Genomic DNA, 18,372 nt, shown 5'->3' on the forward strand with positions numbered 1-18,372 from the left:
AATGCCGTTTACTCTTCTGATGCCATTCCGCCTAGACTCTCCATTGGCTTCAAAACCAAATCTGCCCAGTTCCTAGTGGCTACGATGGTTAAAATTGGAATGGCAGAGGCAACATGAGTGGGCTGGGGAACGAGAGAAAAACAAGGTGATTGGGAAACGGGAAAGGGGGGCCTGAGAAAGAGAAAGAGGTTGAGGTTGTAGAAGAAAAAGAGGAATGAAAGCTAGGGAGTTGAGGAAATGAAAGACAATAGGTTACTGTGGGAGTGGGAGATAAGAGAGGCAATTGAGGTAGAAAGAGACAGATTATTGAAAGGCGTTGTGGAGAGGGGGGGCGGAATAAAGGATGGGGAAATGAGGGAGAGGGCGACAAAACAAGGGAGGATAAGTGAGGAGAGGTGGACGATAGTGAAGGTGTGTGAGAGGGAGGTTTTGCTATCTAACGGATAGCTTCCCAGCCTCTAAACCAGAAGCTTTGGCTTTAAGTCCCACTTCAGGACTTGGTGGCCATGGAAGGTGTGTTTATAACGTGACCAAACAGGTTGATTCAGCCTGTATAACCTTCCAACACACCTATGGAGGATGATAGGTGTGGGAGAGGCTGCTGGTCAGTCAAAACCTGCAGAAGATAGTGGTAAACCGTGGCAGCACCTTACCAAGCATTACCACGGAACGACGTGTGGAATTCCACAATTGCCAAGGCCCTCTTAGGCACAGTATCAGGAGAGAGGAGAGCATGGGGAGTGGAACAGGAAGAGGCAGGAAGAACGGGCAGGACGTAATGTGAAAGAGGGGATAGAGTGAAGGTAGAAAGGAATTGTGAGACAGGTAGGGATTGGGAGTGGTTTGAGGAAGAGAGCGGGGAGAATAGAAAGGAGAAATACAGGAATGAGAGAAGAAACGATTCTGAGATTGGAAGGAATGGAGAGGGCTGAGAAAACAATGAGATTAAACAGAGAGTGTGATTCGGGGGGGGAGAGACATGTTGGGAAATGAGACCGATGGAGAGAACTGGATAGGTAAGAGAGAAATAATTTGAAGGAGGGAAAGAGAGAAGAGGAGGCAATGAAGAAAATGTGGAAAGCAGAAAGATTGGGAGTCTCGAATAGAGGAGAGAGACCAAACGAGCAAGAGCAAGGGGGGGGGGGGGGGGAGCAAGAGAAACAAATTTAAAAGAGAGGGAGATGGGGAGAGAGGCAGAATAAAGAGGAGGGAGTCAAAGTAGGAGAGGGGCAGATGGAGGGGATGGGCAGATGTGGAGGCATTCAAGAAGGCATTAGATGGTTACTTGAATAGATACAATGTGCATAGGTGCGGGGGGGGGGGGGAGAGGCAGGGGAATAGCTCTAAGTCACGAAGCTAGTTTGGAGGGCCGGTGCAGATACGATGGGCCGAATGGCCTCCTTCCCGCGCCGGAACGATTCTCCGATTGTCGGAAAAACACATTTGGTTCAAATACGCCCCTTAAGGGAAGGAAATCTGCCATCCTGACTCGGTCTGGCCTCTGTGTGACTCTAGACCCACAGCAATGTGGTTGACTCTTGGCGATCCTCTGAAATGGCCCTGGGCGAGACACTCAGTTCGAGGGCAACTAGGGACGGGCAACAAACGCTGGGTCCGGCCAGCGATGCCAACACCCCATGATGGGGGGAGCGGGGGTGGGGTGGGGCAGGCAAGATCTGGTGAAAATCTGAGGGCAAAAGATTCAAACAAAGTTAAAGAAAAAAGGTGACACAGACAGGAACAAAAACAGTAAAGCAAAAAATAAAGAGATTGTCAAACGGGGAGGACGGTGCCCTTGGTTTTGACAGCGTCAGAAATATAAAGGCAACTGGAGGCAACTTGAATGAGAATCCAGATGCCATTGGACGAACTGATATACGTTAACTGAAGTTATGTACAGGGAAGAGCTGAATATTGCGTGTGAGGAGAGATAGAAAAGGAGAAAGAAGGAGAAATGAGGAAGACCTTTTTTTACACATAGGGTCGTGGGAGTCTGGAATTCACTGCCCAAGTTGGTGGTGGAGGCCGAGACCCTCAACTCTTTTATAAGGTACCTGGATCTGTGCCTTAAGTGCTGTAAACTACAGTGCTATGGACTAGGTACAGGAAGGCGAGATTAATAATAATCTTTATTGTCACAAGTAGGCTTACATTAACATTGCAATGAAGTTACTGTGAAAAGCCCCTAGTCGCCACATTCCGGCCCCTGTTCGGAGGGAGAATTCAGAATGTCCAAATGACCTAACAAGCACGCCTTCCAGGACTTGTGGGAGGAAACCAGAGCACTGCTGCCTCACAATGGCAGTGTCCCGGGTTCACTCTTCGCCTAGGGTGACTCTGTGTGAGGTTTGCATGTTCTCCCCGTGTCTGGCGTGGGTTTCCTCCGGTTTCCTCCCACAGTCCAAAGATGTGCAGGTTAGGCGGGGTTACGGAGATAGGGCGGCAGACAGGGCCTAGGTAGGGTGTTCTTTCAGAGAACCGGTGCAGACCTGATGGGCTGAATGGCCTCCTTCTGCACTATAGGGATTCTAGGAATTTCAATTGAGATCAAACTTAAGGGGTTAAATAATAGGAATGTACTCCAGGCCACTCAACAGTGGAGGAAGGTGGAGAAAGAAATATCTAAAATGAATGAAGAACATGAAATAAAAATCATGGGAGATTTTAACTAATTGGAAATAAACTGACAAGTAATCCTTGCTAAAGGTATGTGCGGAATGAAGCTTTGTTTACAAGACTCCTTTTTGACCCAGTATGTAAAAGGTCCACCAAGAGATGGATTGGATCCAGTAATGGGAAATAAACTAGAGAAAATGGGAGAAGTAAGGGTAGGGGAACACCTAGGCAATAGCGATCACAACATAATAAGTTTGAAGATTGAGCAGGACGTAAGTAAGACAAAGACCGCACCATTAAATTGGGAAAATGTTGAGTTTTAAGGGGATGAGCATGGAAATAGGACATATTAACAGAAAAGAGAGAAAATAGCAATGGGAAACATTCGGGATGGTGATCAGTAGAGCCCAGGGAAAATGTATCCCATGTGAAAGCAAGAACAGGCTAGTCAATAATGACAACAACGGATAAATAAAGCAACATTGAAACTTATGTAAAAGGCAAACAAAAGAGAGAGCTCTGAAGGGGAAGATGAAAAGGTTCGGAAAGAACACATTTATAAATGTGCAAAACGGGTGTATAACTGGCAATTTAGCTTCGATACAATTAAGTGTGAGGCGGTATATTTTTGTCAGAAGAATAAGGAGGTCATGCACTGCTTAGAGATTAGGGGTCTAAATGGGACGGAGGAAGATGGCCAATGGGCTGAATGGCTTCCTCCTGTGTTGTATGATTCTAAGGGAGGGACACTCAGGTGCAGAAGCATACAGGAACGATGATGGACGAAAAAAGCAACCAATACAGTGAGGTTTATTTCCAGAGGCAGCGATGTTATGTTGGTGTTGTGGATAACCTTCGCCAGACCTCACTCGGAGAACCGTTAACAGTTCTGAGCTCCGTGATCCAACTGAAAGATGGAGCGTCTCGGACAAAATGGCCGACTCCTGTCCCAATTAAGGATACAGAGGCACCGAGAAGGTGCAAACAAAGGAAAGATTTATTGGGATGATACCAAAACAGAGAGGGTAATAGAGTCAGAATAGATTGAATAGTGCAATTCTTTTCTCTGGAAAGGAGAAAGATGAAGGGGGAACCTGATGGAGGTTTTAAGACTATGGATGGGTTCAGTAGGCTAGAGAGGATGGTGATGGCGATAGCATAGTGGTATTGTCGCTGACTAAAAGTCCAGTGACCCACTCGGACCCCCGGTTCAAATCCCACCGCGGCAGATGGTGGAATTTGAATTGAATTTTTAAAAATCTGGAATTAAAAGTCTAATCAAGTCGTAAAAAAACCCATCTGGTTCACCAATGAGCCTTTAGGGCAGGAAATCTGCCATCCTTACCTGGCCTGGCCTACGTGTGACCCCAGGCCCTTGGCGACGCGGTTGACTAAACGGTCGAGCGCGCCACTGAGGTGCGATGGGAAATAAATGATGGCCCAGCACACATCCCATGTAAAAAGCCAGAATGAGGCAACATACGTCTGAGATAGCAGCGAATAAGCCCAACTGGAATTTGAAGGGAACCTTTGGTTGGGGTCGGGAGATGTAGCGAGAGTGGCTTGTGGGAGACGGAATAAGAGGGTGTGAAGCAGTAAGGGGAGCGAGATGAGAAGGAAGCAAGTCTCGAGCATTAATGTTGCCTTCGCACTTCACAATGAGGAAATTTCAGCAGATAGATCAATAATATACCACACACCCATAAAAGCACAAACCAATGGATACCCCTGTAATAATTGAGCATCATGATTTGGTGTTTAACAGTCTGTTAACTGGAGATATAATTATCCGAATGGTGTAGCCAAGAGCTCAGTGGGAGTGAACACTGTTTCGCCTGACGCTGAATATTGCCGGGATAAATCACCGATTAAATTCTTTGTCGAAAGTGGTCCAGCGATTGCAGAGTGAACATCCAATCCCCACAGGGTCCAGGGCTCTGTAATCACACTGTCCAATCACTGCTCACTGCCCACTGACAGGAAGCTTACAACACACGTGACTGGTTCCACTCCCAAGTCTCCACAGTGAGATTCAATTCCCGGAGGAACGCCCAGCTCCACAGACAGAATGGGCCTCAATACTAGGCCGCACTGTTGACCCTCAATCATTGGGATCAGACATCGGAATTTCATCTGGACTAAGAGCCCTTTGCTAGCCTCCATGCACAGAAACACACACACGAGCAACGCACACATATGCACGTCTCAACAAACACGCACACTCGCACTTAAGCATGTCCACGATCACTCATATACCAGCATGCACGCGCGCGCGCACACATAATCATGCACACACACATTACCAACACAGCGTTTCTGTAACGAAAGAGAAAATGCTGGAAAATCTCAGCAGGCCTGTCAACATCTGTCGGGAGAGAAAAGAGTTAACGTTTCGAGTCTGAAGACTCTTTCTCAAATCTACAGCGTTTCTGGAGCTGCAGTCGAGTGAAATTGATACTAATCAGAGGCTTGGAATCATTGGAATCAACAATTGGGGCCAAGAACGTAAAAAATAGGAGCAGCAGGAGACCATTCGGCCCATCGAATCTGCTCTGCCGTTCCAATGCTGTCCTGGCTGATCGTGATCTTCAGCTCCACTTTCCTGCCTGCTCCCCACATCCCTTAATTCTCCGAGAGACCAAAGACCTGTCTGTCCCAGCCTTACGAAATGTGGGAGGATATCATTCCAGACTTACCCATGAGCGCAGGGCACGCAAGCCTGTTTTTGGTTGGTTGCACTAGGTGCCAATATCTGGGCAACTCCCCGGTTTGCTTACTCTCTCTTGCCCACTCCTTCCCAACCTCGCGGATTAAGCCAAGGAGCAGTAAATGTACCCCTTCGCCCTAAGCTGCCGAATTCTCCCCCTCAGTTTCTCTCCTCTCCTTGGAGAACAGTCACTAAAACCCACATCTTTGACCAAGTTCGTGGCCGCCTGTCCGATTATCTCCCTACGCGGCTCTGTGTCAATCTCGGTCACATCGTGAAGCTGATGTTGCCAGTGCTACATAAATGCAGCCAGTTGTTGTTGCTTAATGCTGTCCATTTACCCGTCGCATTTCTCACTGCTGCTCTTTCTAAAGGCTTCCCTTTGACTGTGTGGGGCAGGTGCACAAAACCCACCCTTGGCTTTGGTTGATGAACGCTCCTTTGAAAGAAACAGAACTGCTGCATTTACATAGCAACTTTCCCAAACCCCGGGAACGTCCCAAAGTGCTGACAGCCAACGGGAAACTTTTGTAGTGCAGTTACTGTTGTAATTCAGGCCAATACATGCTCCGCAACCTCCCACACACAGCTACGCGATAATGGCTAGAGTTTTAGTGCATTGATTGGATTGGTCAGGACACTAGGAGGACACACCCTGCTCTTCTCCAGACTAGCGCCAGGACGATGCTTGACATCCACCCGCTAGGCCATTTGGGGCCTTTGCTTGAGGCCACACTTGAAAGACAGCACTCCCTCAGTAGAGTACAGAAAGTGCCGGCCTTGGGAGGAGGCAGTGGCATTGTCACTGGACTAGTAATCCAGAGACCCAGGGTAATAATGCTCTGGGGACAAAGGGTTCGAATCCCACCACGGCAGATGGTAAAATCTGAATTCAATGAACATCTGGAATTAAAAATCTAATGCGGATTGTCGTAAAAAGCCATCTGGTTCACTAATGTCCTTTAGGGAAGGAAATCTGCCGTCCTTACCCGGTCTGGCCTACATGTGACTCCAGACCCACAGCAATGTGGTTGACTCTTAAATGCCCTCAGGGAGGGGCAATAAATGCCGGCCCAGCCAGCAACGCCCACATCCCATGAACAAACTTTTTAAAAATGATCATGTGCCCAAGTCGCTGAGGTGGGAGTTGAACCCAGAATCATCTGGCTCAAGGGAAAGCGTGTTACCCACTGAGCCCTGGCAATGAAGTCATTACCCCCAGTTCAAGGATAATGGTCGAACATTAACTCACTGTAATCTAATACACAATGTTGCAATTACATTGTGGGGACAACTAACATTGGTAGCTTGGCTTTGAAACTTGTGGTTTTGGGCCCTCCCCCTCCCCCACCACACGGCAGTGTCTGATTGTCTCTAGGGCCGACACTGAGAGAGTGCTGCATTGTCAGAGGTGCCGTCCTTGGAGAGGAATGTGAAACATGCAAAGGCCACATGATCCCATAGTGTGATTGGAAAACAGGTGGGGTGGGCTAAGGGAGCTTGCCAGGTGTGCCTGGCCAACATTCCTCCCTCAGCCAAAACCCGTCACAACGTGGAAAATAACCCCCCCCCCCGCCCCGGTCGGGGTGGACTATTTCTGACCGCTGCCTCCCAACAGTCTCACCCCTTCCAAACGGAGCCCCCCCCCACGCCCAATTGTTGAGAAAGGGCTGAGGCAACCCACGGAACCTCCTCCTCTCTAGTTGAAGAACACGTCAGCGTACAGCTCACCCAGAAAGGGGGAAAACGATGAACCGCAAACGGGGTTAAGCCAAAATAAAATGAGAGGAAAAAAGGTGGCGGATAAAGAACGGGAAATGGTGAGAATGGGATCGATAGGATAACTCTTCCAAAGACCTAGCACAGGCACGATGGGCAGAATGGCGTCCTTGGGCGCACTGGAAGATTCTATACAGCCTCCCCTCCAATTATATTCACTATTTCAAATATATATACATCCCAAGAATAAAGAATTTACAACTTACAAATGTGAAAGATAAACATTCGATTGAAGCACCATGTCTTTACATGGCACAGAACAAAAGGCATAAAATAAATAAAACAGGTAGCGTAGCAGCTGATGCCTGAGGTAAAAATAAATCAGAAATAAATATTAAATATTCCCGCGCAAGAGACCAATGGTTGGCACGTTGCCACTGTCGCCAGAGACGCTTAGATCGAGTCATTCCTCTTTCAGGGGGGAACAGAAGCATCGCGCCTTTTCTTTTCCGACTGCTCGTTTTCTGAAAGCCCCAGGAAACTTGAAAAAAACATATCCGGTTTGGTTTGAACAAACTCGAATAGTGCAGGTTGTCAATGTGTCAGCAAGTGAGTGCTGGGGCATTTAAGCTAATTGCCTTATTAAAGATGGGCGATGGCTGCCGGCTCCACTTCCAAAAAGGGGGGAACACAGCTGGGGTGGGGGAACCAGAAGGAGTTTGTATCTCTTCTGGGCTGGAGGTAGAATAAACTTGCTGAAGGTAAAAGACAAGCCGCTGTATTATTCCGCCTTCATTTACCATCATTGACTTCAACAGAAGCCACTTCTTCTGTGTTAATTTGATTATTAAAGTACGAACTCAAATAGCACGCCGCTGTCGAGTCCAAAAAGGAGGACGTCGAGGAGGAGGAGGATGATGAGGAAGACGAGGGGGAGGTCAAGGAGGAGGAGGATGAAGTTGAGGAGGAGGATGAGGAAGAGGAGGAGGTTGAGCAGGAGGACGAGTAGGAGGATGAGGATGACGACGAGGCGGATAATGAGGAAGAGGATGAGGAGGAGGTTGATGAGGAGGATGGCGAAGAGGATGAGGAGGGTGAAGAGGGTGAAGAGAAGGCGATGAATGAGGAGGAGAATGAGGAGGATGAGTAGGAGGACGAGGGTGAAGACAAGGAGAAGACTGAGGAGGTGGATGAGGAAGAGGAGGAGGTGGTCAAGTAGCAGGTCACGGACGGCAAGGGAGAGGAGAATGAAGGCGAGGAGGAGGAGAATGAGGGCAAGGAGGAAGATGAAGATGAGGAGAATGAGGAGGTCATGGAGGAGGAGAAGGACGAGGAGGATGGACTCCAGTGCTTGCAGGAGAACCGGAATTAAAACATATTTGAAAATGTATCTCAGGTCGTCATGCCAACACGATTGTCTCAAGAGGGAAACACAAATCATTGGGCAGGGTTCTCCGGCCCCCCAGCCGCGCGTTTCTCAGTGGCGCACTGTTCGTTGGCGATGGGATTCTCTACTCCCCCCCCGCTTGTCAATGGGATTGTCAATGGAAGCCCCCCACGGCGCCGGGAAACCCAGGGCGGGAACAGGGAATCCCAACGACCAGCTCCAAGTGTGTTGTTTTTTTTCTTTTTCAAACATAAACCAACAGGGGTCGACGTCTTGTTTATAAAATATGATTGAGGAGGGGGTTATTTATTTTGTTTTTTTATTTGCTCATGCGGGCATCGCTGGGCGGTGCCGCGCCTGCATTTGTGGCCCGCCCCTAACTGCCCCTCAGTTCAAGGACCACATTGCTGTGGGTCTGGAGTCACCTGTAGGCCAGACCGGGTAAGGACAGCAGATTTCCCTCCCGAAAGGGGACATTAGTGAACCAGATGGGTTTTTACGACAATCGGCAATGGTTTCATGGTCATCACTGGACTTTTAATTCCAGATTGTTATTGAATTCAAATTTTACCATCTCCCCTGGTGGGATTCGAACCCGGAGTCCCAGAGCATTTCCCCGCGCCTCTAAATTGATCATGTGGGATTTTAATGGCAACACGATACATTGCAGATTGATCATCAGCGACCGCAAAAATACTCTCTCTCGTGTACCAATTAAACAAATTTAGTAATGAACAAATATAACCAATTAACAGCTCCTCTAAAGGAACACTCTTAACAAAAATCAAAAACACCAAAATGTAAGTACTTGGGTCAAAATATTGTTTCTGGGCAGGATGGCGCAGTACAATAGCACAGTGGTTAACACGGCTGCCTCACAGCTCCAAGGACCCGGGTTCGATTCTGACCTCGGGTGACTGGCTGTGCAGAGTTTGCACGTTCTCCCCGTGTCTGTGTGGGTTTCCTTTGGGTGCTCCGGTTTCCTCCCACAGTCCAAAGATGTGGTTAGGTGGATTGGCCACGCTAAAATTGCCCCTTACTGTCAAAAGATGTGCGGGTTAGGGGGATTGGCCATGTTAGAATTGCCGCTTAGGCTGGTGTTACATGGAAGGGGTTTGGGCCAAGGTGGGGTGGTCTTTGGAAGGGTCGACGCAGACTCGAAGGGCCGAATGGCCTCCTTGGCACCGCGGTGATTCTAAGATACTAAAATGCTCCTCGGCCTGAGTGAAAAAATAATATAAAACATCATCACGACAGGGAAGAAACGCGCTCAGTCAGGGACAGGCAATCTGACCAAAAATGAATTCAACATCCTTATAAGATAGAAGATGTTGAAAAAGAAATCGACAGGGAATGGGGTCGAAAGGCTTTCAAAGTTCACCCAATCAGTGCTCAGTAGAGTTGAGATCTGCAAAATATGCTGTCAGCCCACTTGAAAGAAATATATCCTCGGTCAAAAAAACACACGCGTCTTTTAACTTCTCTAAAAGTGAACTTCAGCCAGCGGGCCCAATCCCGAGTTGGAAGTTCTCCCCAGGGGAATAATGCCCGTTGCATCTCGGGAGAACTCTGAAAACCCCTTAAAACCGCTTGGCCAGTCGAAGGGAACTCAAAATAATCCCGGGCCAGTTCATCCTGGCGTCCATGATCCAATCGGAGAGTAGATCTTCTCCTGACACGTTTTAAGGCCTAGTTATAGTGCCAATCGTTCTCACGGGGATTCTTTTGTGGCCAAGTGTCAAACCCAACAAATGAACAATGAGACTAAAGAGCAGGGAACAGAATCCCGGGAGTTTGCGTTAGTTTGCCCCGGATGGGGGTAATGTGTAATTGAGATCTTGTTAACGAGAGGCCCTGCCATCAATGGTACTGTGGCCCCTATTGCAGTCTAGAAATTTCTAGAAACTCCATTGTAAACTAGATAAATGCAAGTCCTGAGGACCCAGAATGCTCACTACCAGATAGATGGGGATTGCAAGATTCTGAGACATCTCACTCTGCATTATACCACAAGAGGAGGCAGTGGGATAGCGGTATTGTCACCGGAGACAGAGAATCAATGAAGAAAACCCTGGAATTACAAGTCTAAATGGGGAACATTGTCAATTGGGGATGTGCTTTTCTGAATGGAGGGTTGTGTGACTAGTGGTGTTCTGCGACATCAGTGCTGGGGCCTCTGTTGTTTGCAATATATATATATAAAAAATGATTTGGAGGAAAATGTAACTGGTCTGATTAGCAAGTTTACAGACAACACAATGGTTGTGGAATTGCGGATAGCGATGAGGACTGTCAGAGGATACAGCAAGATTTAGATCGGTTGCAGACTTGTGTGGAGAGACGGAGTTTAATCTGGACAAATGTGAGGTAATGCATTTTGGAATGTCTAATACAGGTGGCAGAACACTTAAGAATATTGACAGCGCAGAGGGATTTGGGTGTCCAGGTCTACAGGTCACTGAAAGGTGGCATGCAGGTGGAGAAGCTAGTCAAGAAGGCATAGGACATGTTTGCCTTCATTGGCCGGGGCATTGAGTATAGAATTGGCAAGTCATGCTGCAGCTGTATAGGACCTTAGTTAGGCCTCACTTATGTAGTGTTCAATTCTGGTCGCCACACTACCAGAAGGATGGGGAGGCTTTAGAGAGGGTACAGAAGAGGTTTACCAGGATGTTGCCTGGTATGGAGGGCATTAGCAACGAGGGGAGGTTGGATAAACTCGTTTGTTCCCATTGGAGCGACGGAGGTTGAGGGGCGACCTGATAGAATCTACAAAATTATGAGGGGCATGGACAGAGTGGATAGTTAGAAGCTTTTTCCCAGGGTGGAAGAGTCAAATTACTAGGTTTAAGGTGCGAGGGGCAACGTTTAGAGGAGATTTGCGAGGGACGTTTTTTACACAGAGGGTGGTGAGTGCCTGGAACTCGCTGCCGGAGGAGGTGGTGGAAGCAGGGACGATAGTGACGTTTAAGGGGCATCTTGACAAATACATGAATAGGATGGGAATAGAGGGATACGGACCCCGGAAGCGTTGAAGGTTTTGGTGTAGACAGGCAGCTTGATCGGCACAGGCCTGGAGGGCCGAGGGCCTGTTCCTATGCTGTACTTTTCTTTGTTCTTTGATGATGACGACCGTGTAACCCATTGTCGATTGTCGTTAAAACCCATCAGGTTCACTAATGTCCCCTTTAGGGAAGGAAATCTGCTGTCCTTACCCCGGTCTGGCCTACATGTGACTCCAGACCACAGCAATGCGGCGACTCTTAACTGCCCCTCTGGAATGGCTGAGAAAAGTACTCAGTTCAAGGGCAACACATGCTGGTCCAGCCCAGCGATGTCCACAACCCCCTGAATGGGTAAAAAAAGAACAATAAGTACGTTGCTAGCGGAGCACCGTGGACCTCACAGTATTAATGCTGAGTATTAAAATAAAGCACTAATACTTGAATGATTATTTGATATTAAAAACAAATATTAACAATATTTTTATTTTAATGGTACGGAATATTAACACTGAGCAGTTAAACGTTAGGACAGGTTAGCAGTGAATGGAATTGATTTCAAGAATTGAAGGTCGAATCGGATTGGACTCCGGTTGGGCCAGGACTAGCTCTGACTGGGTCCACTGCCCCACAGAACGAATTTGGAGTGTCGTCTTAAAGGGGCAGTCCTTGTTAAAACGCAGCCCGCCCTCAGCGGCACTTCGCAAACCGCACTATCCATGAGCAACGCCACGGGGTGTCCAGTCGTTGAGGTTTAAATAAATACTGAAAACCCCCCAAAACAAATTCCTTTAACGGCAGAAGCAAACTGTTAATTGGTATCATAATGCAGAAATGTGTCTCATTGGCCGAGGTTTAATGCTGGGGCTCAGCCACGCACGCACGCCCCCTGGTGGTCGTTTTCAAGGCAAAACAGGCAGAAGGTGATTGGGTCGCCGACCGACACATCGGGGGTTAATTAACCTCGTTGGTTACCCAGCATTCTCGCAAGGATGCCATCAGGAGCAGACAAACAGATTCTTAGCCCCCTCCCCCCCCATGGGGGGAGTTTGGGTTTGTAAGGGGAGTGGGGGTGGTTTGGAGTTGGGGGGGGGGGGGGTGCGGGGGATGTGGAGGGACCACTCTCCATCTCTGTGGGCATTTTGACATGGGGCTCCCAGGGGTATCTGGTCACCCTTCACACCCTTCACACCAAGGAACCGCGTCCGGACTCCTGATTGTCCCAGGCTCTGTACACATGGCTGGGACCACCCCGTCCGGCCAGTTTCCATCGCCGCAGCGGCTGCTGATCAACTGGGCGAGGCTTCGCACCTGGGTGGGTGATACCTCCCGGCTCTACACAACAGGCCAACAGGCTTCCTGCCAATTTTACCACCCATTTGGGGCTAGGGAAACCTTTGGCCCCATTTGTTGAAGCTCCACAGGTCAAAGGTGACACATTCACAATGATAGCTCCTCCCCCCCCCCCCCCCCCCCCCACCCCCGGCCCCCCAACACACTCGAAGTTCAGGCTTTTCCCCTCGCCCCCATAAGGCTACAGGCCAACACTGGCCTGGAACCAGGTGCCATGACACTACGCACCGGAGCCTTGTTTGAACCAACGACGCCCATCACCACCCACAATGCAAAGTTGGCCACCTTTGACGCTCGCCATTCTTAGAAGAAGGACGTGTGACACCAGCAGTTTTGCTCACTCATGGGCTCGTTCACAACCCAAATCAACCCCCAGGACACCTCCCCGAGCCCTGTCTGACGGTACCTAACACGTGTGGATAATTTAACACACGTGTGCGTGCGCAACACGTGACGCGCCATCCAGCAAACCTGCCAATAAGCAGTAACGGGCGGTACGAACTACGCAGCATGATTGCATCAACCAGGTCCCTGTTAAAAGCATTGATGAAGTGATTGCCATCTGTTTCACCCCCTGCCTCTTTCCCCGTGTACAAAATGGCCATCATCCGCTCATTACATACCAGGCTGTTCAGAGAGAAGGCACAGCCGTGCCATCCTGGTGAAAGGGGAACTGGTCCCCAGGGACAGGAAATTATCTCCTCGGGGAGCAGATTCCCTGACACACACACGACGGGGGGGATGCCTTGCCCATTGCACCACCGTCTCCCTCCGGCACACACTCTCATTCACACACACTCTCTCTCGCACACACACACTCTGGGCGGGATTCTCTGATCCCACCGCCGGGTCGGAGAATCGCCTGGGGGGCAACGTGAATCCCGCCCCGGCCGGCTGCCGAATACCCCGCCGCCGGGGATTTGGCGTGGGCGGGAATCGGGTTGCGCCGGTCGGCAGCCGCTGGCAGCGGCCCCCCCCCAGCGATTCTCCGGCCCGCGATGGGCCGAGTGGCCGCCCGTTTTCGGCCGGTCGCGGGACCTGGCTGCGCGAGCGGCCTCCGGGGTCCTCGGGGGCGGGGGGGGGGGGGGGGGCGCGGGGGGATCTGGCCCCGAGAGGTGTCCCCACGGTGGCCTGGCCCGCGATCGGGGCACACCGATCCGCGGGCGGGCCTGTGCCGTGGGGGGACTCTATTGTTCCGCGTCGGCCGCTGTGGTCCTCCGCGATGGCCAACGCGGAGATGAACCCCCCCTGCGCATGCGCCAGGATGACACCAGCACACGTTGGCGCTCCCGCGCATGCGCCAACTGGCGCCGGTTGGCGGAGGTCCTTCGGCGCCGGTTAGCGTGGCGCCAAGCCCCTTCCCCGCCGGCCAGCATGGGGCAAACCACTCCGGGGCGGGCCTAGCCCGTGAAGGAGCGGAGGATTCCGCACCTTTGTGGTGGCCCGATGCCGGAGTGGTTCACGCCACTCCTCGCCGGGAGGACGCCCCGCCCCACCGGGTAGGGGAGAATCCCACCCCCTCCCGCTCAGGTGCCCCCTCCCACTCTCACGCCCGCCCCCGCTCCCGCGCCCGCACCCGCGCCCGCTCCCGCACCCACTCTCACGCCCGCTCCCGCACCCACTCTCACGCCCGCTCCCGCACCCACTCTCACGCCCGCACTCACCCACTCTCACGCCCGCACGCACCCACTCTCACGCCCGCACGCACCCACTCTCACGCCCGCACGCACCCACTCTCACGCCCGCACTCACTCACTCTCACGCCCGCACTCACTCACTCTCACGCCCGCACTCACTCACTCTCACGCCCGCACTCACTCACTCTCACGCCCGCACTCACTCACTCTCACGCCCGCACTCACTCACTCACTCTCACGCCCGCACTCACTCACTCACTCTCACGCCCGCACTCACTCACTCACTCTCACGCCCGCACTCACTCACTCACTCTCACGCCCGCACTCACTCACTCACTCTCACGCCCGCACTCACTCACTCACTCTCACGCCCGCACTCACTCACTCACTCTCACGCCCGCACTCACTCACTCACTCTCACGCCCGCACTCACTCACTCACTCTCACGCCCGCACTCACTCACTCACTCTCACGCCCGCACTCACTCACTCACTCTCACGCCCGCACTCACTCACTCACTCTCACGCCCGCACTCACTCACTCACTCTCACGCCCGCACTCACTCACTCACTCTCACGCCCGCACTCACTCACTCTCACGCCCGCACTCACTCACTCTCACGCCCGCACTCACTCACTCACTCTCACGCCCGCACTCACTCACTCACTCTCACGCCCGCACTCACTCACTCACTCTCACGCCCGCACTCACTCACTCACTCTCACGCCCGCACTCACTCACTCACTCTCACGCCCGCACTCACTCACTCACTCTCACGCCCGCACTCACTCACTCACTCTCACGCCCGCACTCACTCACTCACTCTCACGCCCGCACTCACTCACTCACTCTCACGCCCGCACTCACTCACTCACTCTCACGCCCGCACTCACTCACTCACTCTCACGCCCGCACTCACTCACTCACTCTCACGCCCGCACTCACTCACTCACTCTCACGCCCGCACTCACTCACTCACTCTCACGCCCGCACTCACTCACTCACTCTCACGCCCGCACTCACTCACTCACTCTCACGCCCGCACTCACTCACTCACTCTCACGCCCGCACTCACTCACTCACTCTCACGCCCGCACTCACTCACTCACTCTCACGCCCGCACTCACTCACTCACTCTCACGCCCGCACTCACTCACTCACTCTCACGCCCGCACTCACTCACTCACTCTCACGCCCGCACTCACTCACTCACTCTCACGCCCGCACTCACTCACTCACTCTCACGCCCGCACTCACTCACTCACTCTCACGCCCGCACTCACTCACTCTCACGCCCGCACTCACTCACTCACTCTCACGCCCGCACTCACTCACTCACTCTCACGCCCGCACTCACTCACTCACTCTCACGCCCGCACTCACTCACTCACTCTCACGCCCGCACTCACTCACTCACTCTCACGCCCGCACTCACTCACTCACTCTCACGCCCGCACTCACTCACTCACTCTCACGCCCGCACTCACTCACTCACTCTCACGCCCGCACTCACTCACTCACTCTCACGCCCGCACTCACTCACTCACTCTCACGCCCGCACTCACTCACTCACTCTCACGCCCGCACTCACTCACTCACTCTCACGCCCGCACTCACTCACTCACTCTCACGCCCGCACTCACTCACTCTCACGCCCGCACTCACTCACTCTCACGCCCGCACTCACTCACTCTCACGCCCGCACTCACTCACTCTCACGCCCGCACTCACTCACTCTCACGCCCGCACTCACTCACTCTCACGCCCGCACTCACTCACTCTCACGCCCGCACTCACTCACTCTCACGCCCGCACTCACTCACTCTCACGCCCGCACTCACTCACTCTCACGCCCGCACTCACTCACTCTCACGCCCGCACTCACTCACTCTCACGCCCGCACTCACTCACTCTCACGCCCGCACTCACTCACTCTCACGCCCGCACTCACTCACTCTCACGCCCGCACTCACTCACTCTCACGCCCGCACTCACTCACTCTCACGCCCGCACTCACTCACTCTCACGCCCGCACTCACTCACTCTCACGCCCGCACTCACTCACTCTCACGCCCGCACTCACTCACTCTCACAGCCCGCACTCACTCACTCTCACGCCCGCACTCACTCACTCTCACGCCCGCACTCACTCACTCTCACGCCCGCACTCACTCACTCTCACGCCCGCACTCACTCACTCTCACGCCCGCACTCACTCACTCTCACGCCCGCACTCACTCACTCTCACGCCCGCACTCACTCACTCTCACGCCCGCACTCACTCACTCTCACGCCCGCACTCACTCACTCTCACGCCCGCACTCACTCACTCTCACGCCCCGCACTCACTCACTCTCACGCCCGCACTCACTCACTCTCACGCCCGCACTCACTCACTCTCACGCCCCGCACTCACTCACTCTCACGCCCCGCACTCACTCACTCTCACGCCCGCACTCACTCACTCTCACGCCCGCACTCACTCACTCTCACGCCCGCACTCACTCACTCTCACGCCCGCACTCACTCACTCTCACGCCCGCACTCACTCACTCTCACGCCCGCACTCACTCACTCTCACGCCCGCACCTCACTCACTCTCACGCCCGCACTCACTCACTCTCACGCCCGCACTCACTCACTCTCACGCCCGCACTCACTCACTCTCACGCCCGCACTCACTCACTCTCACGCCCGCACTCACTCCCACGCCCGCACTCACTCCCACGCCCGCACTCACTCCCACGCCCGCACTCACTCCCACGCCCGCACTCACTCCCACGCCCGCACTCACTCCCACGCCCGCACTCACTCTCACGCCCGCACTCACTCTCACGCCCGCACTCACTCTCACGCCCGCACTCACTCTCACGCCCGCACTCACTCTCACGCCCGCACTCACTCTCACGCCCGCCCTCACTCTCACGCCCGCCCTCACTCTCACGCCCGCACTCACTCTCACGCCCGCACTCACTCTCACGCCCGCACTCACTCTCACGCCGCACTCACTCTCACGCCCGCACTCACTCTCACGCCCGCACTCACTCTCACGCCCGCACTCACTCTCACGCCCGCACTCACTCTCACGCCCGCACTCACTCTCACGCCCGCACTCACTCTCACGCCCGCACTCACTCTCACGCCCGCACTCACTCTCACGCCCGCACTCACTCTCACGCCCGCACTCACTCTCACGCCCGCACACACTCTCACGCCCGCACACACTCTCACGCCCGCACACACTCAGGCATACGCACACATACACACTCAGACATACGCACACCCTCAGACAGACTGACACAACAAAGTTAAAGAAATGAATTGGAGAAGGTTATATATAGTAGACTCTGGGTCCATGGTTTCCGGGCACAGGTATATCTGAATATCTGTAATGAATTCAGCGTCAGAATGAGAATGTGCTCGATAGGGGGAAGAAAGGGAGCGAGAGAGAGAAAGAGAATGCGGGGTGATTGGAAGGTCGCGAGAGGGGGAGGAAGAGAGAGAGGGGGAGGGAGAGAGAGAGAGGGGGAGGGAGAGAGAGAGAGGGGGAGGGAGAGAGAGAGAGGGGGAGGGAGAGAGAGAGAGGGGGAGGGAGGAGAGAGAGGGGGGAGGGAGAGAGGGGGAGGGAGAGAGAGAGAGAGGGGGGGGGAGAGAGAGGAGGAGGGAGAGAGAGGGAGGAGGGAGAGAGAGGGAGGAGGGAGAGAGAGAGGGGGAGGGAGGGAGAGAGAGGGGGGGGAGGGAGAGAGAGAGGGGGAGGGAGAGAGAGGGGGGAGAGAGAGGAGGAGGGAGAGAGAGGGGAGAGGGAGGGAGAGAGAGAGGGGGGGGAGGGAGGGGAGAGAGAGAGGAGGAGGGAGAGAGAGAGGAGGAGGGAGAGAGAGAGAGGGGGGAGGGAGAGAGAGAGAGGGGGGAGGGAGAGAGAGAGGGGGGGGAGGGAGAGAGAGAGGAGGAGGG

General features: G+C 53.0%; 1 protein-coding gene across 1 annotated transcript in view; it reads left to right on the plus strand.

The window, feature by feature from the left end:
- Nucleotides 1-979: 979 nt before the first annotated feature.
- Nucleotides 980-18,372, plus strand: part of LOC140402244 (protein FAM98A-like) — a 28,810-nt gene continuing 11,417 nt past the window's right edge. The window contains exons 1-2 of the mRNA XM_072489873.1: nucleotides 980-1,016; nucleotides 5,041-5,121. Of these exons, the coding sequence (XP_072345974.1) occupies nucleotides 980-1,016; nucleotides 5,041-5,121 (118 nt within the window). The remainder of the gene's footprint in view (nucleotides 1,017-5,040; nucleotides 5,122-18,372) is intronic.

This window comes from Scyliorhinus torazame, chromosome 25 (genome assembly GCF_047496885.1).
Source record: "Scyliorhinus torazame isolate Kashiwa2021f chromosome 25, sScyTor2.1, whole genome shotgun sequence".
In the NCBI taxonomy this organism is placed as follows: Eukaryota; Metazoa; Chordata; class Chondrichthyes; order Carcharhiniformes; family Scyliorhinidae; genus Scyliorhinus; species Scyliorhinus torazame.